The sequence below is a fragment of the Oncorhynchus clarkii genome, chromosome 18, assembly GCF_045791955.1.
Source record: "Oncorhynchus clarkii lewisi isolate Uvic-CL-2024 chromosome 18, UVic_Ocla_1.0, whole genome shotgun sequence".
NCBI lineage: Eukaryota > Metazoa > Chordata > Actinopteri > Salmoniformes > Salmonidae > Oncorhynchus > Oncorhynchus clarkii.
The window spans coordinates 37,884,218-37,890,311 of NC_092164.1; the positions used below are offsets into that span (position 1 = coordinate 37,884,218).

The window sequence follows — 6,094 nt, forward strand, 5'->3', positions numbered from 1 at the left end:
TCCGATCCCTTCATCCGTCATGAAAATCAGAGGTCTGCTCTCTTTTCTCTTTGCTTCCCTCTTTCCCAGTTTTTTCCTCTCTCTTTCATCACTATCTATATGTGCAACAGTACACCATGCAGACACTGCTAACAGGATTTCACATCATTCCTTTCTCTGTCTCTCCTCCTCCTCTCTCTATTTCTCTCCTTTAATATGTCTCCCCTGACATCATTGTAAACAACCTCTACTGTCATATTTCATTCTCTCTGTCTCCTCAGAGCCCTCTGTATATCTCTCTCTCTCTCACACACACACACACACACACACACACACACACACACACACACACACACACACACACACACACACACACACACACACACACACACACACACACACCTATCTCCACGCGCACATGGTTGTACAGTCCATTAGGCATATACATTTGAAATGTCAACCGAGTCGGCCCGTATTCCAGTCCACTAGAAATTGCCTTCACTTCCATTGTCACGCCGTCGCCTTGCCATTTCTCCCTATTCCCCACATTCAGCATTCACCATGCAAAAGAAAAACCTCTCCTCTCTGTCTAGCCTCAGACGTACGCTGCCGAGCCCCGTTAACCAACACGTCTCCATAGAAACGTACTTACGGCTTCAGAGGAGAAATTCAGAGTCCCCCCCCAGAGTCCCCCTTCCCCCACTCCCACCCTCCTCCATCTCCCTCGTCACTGGGGGAAAAGCAGATGGGGAAAAGATGGGGGTCTGCTTACTGATGGTCCGGGAGCCGATGCAGCCCATGGTGTCTGTCTCTCACAGAGGCCCTGGAAGCAGCAAGCGAGGAAGCGCCACCCTTTCGCCAGGCATTCTCTCCACTCCTCTTCTCTCCTCCCGTCTCGTTCCGTATGTGTGTGTGTGTGTGCACGTCTCTCCCTCTCTCTCACTCTCTTGCTCCCTTTCGCTCTCTCCTCTTGCTCTGCCTTTGTCTCGCCCGCTCCCTCTCTCTCCTTACCTCCGTCAAACCCACTGGCACACACACACAGAGACACAGATAGAGTGCAGCGTCGCGATGCTGGAGCATCCCCGGTTAGTCAGTCAATAAATCAACGTGTCTGAGAGGGAGGTGTGGAAGGAAAGACTTGACATCGTTGAAATAATGACAAGCAAGTACTAGTTACTTCAATGCCATTAATATCCCAACTCTCCAAGTGATTGAAGTATAACTCATTTAGCAGAAATGTTGACCTATTCTGTCAACTGGAAACATCCTCTCTGTCTTCTGTGATAAATGTGTCTAGTATGTCTCTATTCTCCCTCTCTCGCTCTCTCTCTCTCTTTCTCTCTCTGGCAATGCAGTACAGCTCTTTTCCTCTCCTTCTGCCCCTCCCTCCTTCCGTCTCTCTTCGTCTTGTTCCCACAATATACATATAAACTCAGACAGTGATTCAATTGTGTGGAGGCGAGGCAGGAGGACAACGGATGAGTCCTTGAGCTCTCTGACTCTCTCCTACTCCCTCAGTGACTGCTTTTATGCGCCGAGTCAAATCTCACACATTGAATACTGGCTTTTTCCCTATGGAGCTCAATGCTTTGACAGCATTGGCCGTCGAATTTGGTCATGTGGATAGTCATAAAACTATTGGTTAATATAGAATAGACTAGAATAACTAGAATATGAACGTGTGGGCATTGGCTGAATAAGGGGAGAAAGAGTGACATCTCTTCTTGAACATGTTCATCTTACACCAAGAGAGAGAGACAGATGGAGAGACAGAGAGGGGAGCTGAGGAGGTAGGAGTGAAGGGGGGAAAGCGTTGAGTCATGTTAAGGAGGGGTGACGCTGAGATGCACAAATTAATATCCTAGGAGGGAGGGGGAGGGTGACAGAGGGGGAGAGAGGAGGAAGGGTGACAGAGCACAGAAAAACAGAAAGAAACATACAGCCATGTTTCTATGTATGGCTCTGTGTGTGTGTGTGTGTGTGTGTGTGTGTGTGTGTGTGTGTGTGTGTGTGTGTGTGTGTGTGTGTGTGTGTGTGTGTGTGTGTGTGTGTGTGTGTGTGTGTGTGTGTGTGTGTGTGTGTGTGTGTGTGTGTGTGTGTGTGATGTGGGTGCGTTTGTATGGCTGGCTGGTAGGCTCGCTGGTTGGCTAGCTGGCTAGCTATTGGTCTTTCCATGTATTTGGTGTTTACTTTACTTGTGTGTGTCCATATTTGTCCATGCACATCATGTCTGCAAATGTATCTCTCCACATGCATGCATCACACATGTGCATATTTATTACTTCATCACTGAAGGGGGTTAGGGGTCAAAGAGAGGTGATCACAAAGAGACATGCCAAGAGAAGGGGCTGATGGGTAATCCTATTCTTGGCAATGAGTTGGTCTATCACAAGCTGAGTCTCATGGTAGGACAGTACTTAGATATTCACTTTGACCTCACTGGTGCCTGAAAGGGTTAGCTAACATGCTAAGTAGTTGCTAAAAAGTAGTTAAAAAGTAGGAAGTAGTTGAAAAGTTGCTAATTAGCTAAAATGCTAAAGTTGTCTGTGATGAGATTCAAACTCGAAACCCCCAACCACCCAACCTTCTTTTTTGCCTTAAGTAACTATCTGTCTCATGTAACCATACCAAACAGAACATGTTATACTAATGTGAGTGTCCCGGATTTACGTTTACTGTGTTACGTCTAGACTATGAGACCAAGCTGCCCACACACATACTGATATAAATCCCACAAAAGGCTAGGTTCAAAAGCTTACAGCAAAGACAAATAACGAACCGTCCCACACTCGCACCTACAGCTCAATCAATATGCTCAATAGGCTCAATGGGCCTCCAGACACCCAAAGGTAAAGCATCTGATCACTGCTGCTCTCTCCCAGGGAAGAGGACTCAGAGACTGCCTCTCAAATGGCAATCCAATAGGGTGCCATTTGGGACGCAGGCTGAGAGAAGTCGCTCTCAGGAACACTTTCTTAATCCTCCCACTACGCTTCCTCATTAAAAAACACATGATGTCTCTCCGATGTATGGTAAATTGGAGCTTTGTTATAAGGGCGGGTGATTGGTTGAGTTTAGGGTTAGTGGTGGTTTAAATGTGCGTAGGTTTGTCATGCATTGCCTTCCAGGCCTGTCTGAGGTCCGAAACAAACTTCATTCATTTGTCATTGGTAGATGGTGGTAGCCAAATTATGATTGTTCCATTAAACTCAATGACCACGTGTTCACGTGTTCAGAATGATTTATATTATTCTTATTTCTCTCACACAGTAACGTTCTTCCCAGACCTGAGTTCAAATACTATTTGAAATCTCAGAATAAATGTCGCTTACCCTTGTTTCACCATCTGGTTGTTCGAGCTGCCCTGATACATCAAAAATAAATACCTTTTCCCCGCATAGCATCCCCTCATCGGAACCCAACCTTATGCATGATCGCTCGAAGCAGACCTCACTACAAGACTGACTGCTATGGCTAAAAATAGCCATTCGCAGCACAACTGCCACACACACTGCAATAGCCGTAGTGACACTTCAGGTGCCGTGTTGAATACAGGCCCCCAGCGAACCATGCACATCTAGAACGGATGCGGTGGCCTTGCCACTGTTGACAACCCACTAATCCAAACAGAGAGCACGCCTTGGGGCCACCAACTGTACCGGTTTGTTGCCCTTGGCGACGATCGATTCTTTAGGTAGACTAGGAGCAATTCAGCGAGGTTTTAATTTACTCACCGGCTTATTGGCTCGGCACGTGCCGTCACTCACGGCGACTGAGATGGACGACTGTGGTTTCATCAGGACACATAAACTGACTCAACCCCTTTGGTTAAGCGTATTGGGTTAGCTGTCTCTCGTGGTGATGTCGGTATTTTGCTACCCTGAGATGGTTTCTCCCCTTTGCAACATTTTGAAACCAGTGAGCAATGCACACTGCCACTTTAGTCATGCCTACTGTGACTTTGTTGTCTGACTGTATCCTAACTCCACTACAAGCACCTTATCATCAGCACTAGGATTATTTATAAGACATTATAATATATATATAATATGTAGAATCATTTCATTTATATGTATTTAAGATGTCGTATTGTCTTGCTTGCTGATTCTAAATAGGAAATTGTCAATTGTATCCCTTCACTGCTATTGATACTAAATAATGCTCACAATTGAAAAATAAAAACCACTCTCTCTCTCTCCCCAACAAGGAAGAAGTAAAATATTGTTTCTGTATAACATGTAAAACTGCAACACTGTCCCTATAAATGCATACGTTGGTATATATTTGAACTTTTGGGCTAAGGTCATGTTATTTTGGTGGGAAATACAATACTATAGTAATTGAAAATCCCTCGAAAACCACATTCCAAAGGCATTCGAGTCCCCTGAGGGTAGCTCTTCACCCTGGTCAGTTACGGGATTGTCATGTTCAGCACCCAAAGCAAGGCTGAGGAGAGAGACAGACAAAGGAACACAAACATGGTACAGACGTTTCTCTCTCAGACGGTTCTAAGGTCTGCAGCTCTGATTATTTGTGCTGGGACTGATAAGCAGTTAGGTGTGCTGCAGTGCGTCCTGCCCTTTATCTATCTGAGAGGGCAGGTGGGGCAGGTGGGCATCATAACATTGGCGGATAATTTAAGGACGCGGTACATTCACCATCTCAGAGTGTATGTTATGTAAATGTTTTTGAAGGGCACTGCTTAGAAATGCCTGAAACGGCTAACTACTGCTTTCTTACTTTATCGTAATCCCCCAAAAACATCCATTGCAAGGATGTGAAGACGTGTTGTATTGCTAATGTTTTGCTAATATTTTCAACCTTGCGAATGAGAGCCAATCTGGATCATTTTAGTTCCTTTGCTAGTACTGATTTTTTTAATTGACATTTATCACCACTTGCAGATGGATAACCTTTGTGTGTGTAAGCTGTGTTTCAAAGGCAGGACTACAGCCATTCCAGAAAAGGTGGGTATTGCCACATAACCCAGCTGTGTTCTTCTCATAATTATTGTGCCAAGTTTTGGTGCAGGGTTTTCTTGACACAAGAAAAAGACAGCTGAAACAAACACAAACCCTTTTTAGTTCTACTTACAATTCATCTTCAAGGATTTTCAATTCAACATTCTTTTCCAATAAAACATGTTTCTTTATTATTTAAAACCAGGTTTCCTCTACAGGATGGAAGTCTCAGGACAGCCAGGGACAGTCACTCCATCTCGAAAGACAGCTCATTTGCAGAGACGTTTGGCACAGACAAAGGAGTACAAATTGCTGTTGCAGTCTCTGTCGAACCACTTTGGGCCTGAAAAGTGAGTTGTTACGCAGTTTTCAGTCACTCCACCATTAGGCTGTGTTTCATACCATTTGGTAAAGTCTACCTTTGACCCATCAGACCACATCCATCTCCCCTCCATGTGGACGTCAGACAGCCCGATCCAGGTTGGTCTCTCCGCAGGGTCGAAACTCTTGATCAGGGTTGAGATGAACATTTGTTCTGACTCACTGTGCACAGAGGCCAGGTTTGCTCCCTCAGACACACAGTAGGACTCAGCGTTAGCCCAGACCACTGGTGAAGCAACATACTTATAGCAACGTCCATTGAAGTCATACCAGCCCATGAGGCAGGAATTTTGGAATAGCTCTTCCTCCTGGTCTGGTACAGTAGCACCCAAAGCAAGTCTGAGGAGAGAGACGACACAGAGGAACACTAACATGGTGCAGAGTGTTGGGCGGGTAGGTGTGTGCGCTGCAGCAGGTTCCGTCCTTTTATATATTTTTAAAGAGGGCAGGTGGGGCTGGTGGGCATCAGATCATTGGCGGATAATTTAAGGACGTGGCACATTTCCTATCTCGTATGTGAACGCAGTGGGGGGGGGGGGGGGGGGGGGGGGGGGGGGGCTCTGCCAAGGGCCTTCAAATCACTAAGTCCGCACCTGAGTGAATGTTATATAAATGTACTATTCAACTCAGCCTTCACTGAAGCTGTTAAAGGATTGACAGCAACTTGAAGCTACGGGCCCAAATGACAACAAAACATAGACAACGGCGTCAAATCATAGTATTTGGGGTTACGATGGGATAAGACAGTTGTGCTTACTACGTTCATGAGGCAT

General features: G+C 45.7%; 2 protein-coding genes across 6 annotated transcripts in view; both read right to left on the bottom strand.

Moving 5' to 3' along the window:
* The window catches only part of LOC139372612 (protein FAM131B-like), a 22,793-nt gene extending 21,924 nt beyond the window's left edge, over nt 1-869 (bottom strand). For 4 of the 5 annotated variants that reach the window (XM_071112381.1, XM_071112380.1, XM_071112379.1 and 1 more), the window contains exon 1: nt 752-869. In XM_071112381.1, the coding sequence (XP_070968482.1) occupies nt 752-779 (28 nt within the window). In that variant the 5' untranslated portion in view covers nt 780-869. The remainder of the gene's footprint in view (nt 1-751) is intronic. The other variant, XM_071112382.1, reaches the window with a different exon arrangement.
* Nucleotides 870-5,102: 4,233 nt separating this feature from the next.
* On the bottom strand, nt 5,103-5,704 carry LOC139372613 (galactose-specific lectin nattectin-like). Its single transcript, XM_071112384.1, has one exon. The coding sequence runs from the start codon at nt 5,693-5,695 to the stop codon at nt 5,210-5,212; it is 486 nt and encodes a 161-aa protein (XP_070968485.1). The 5' UTR covers nt 5,696-5,704; the 3' UTR covers nt 5,103-5,209.
* Nucleotides 5,705-6,094: the final 390 nt, after the last annotated feature.

Coding starts and splice junctions, on each gene's coding strand:
- LOC139372613 (XM_071112384.1), bottom strand. CDS start 5,695: ATGTTAGTGTTCCTCTGTGTCGTCTCTCTCCTCAGACTTGCTTTGGGT.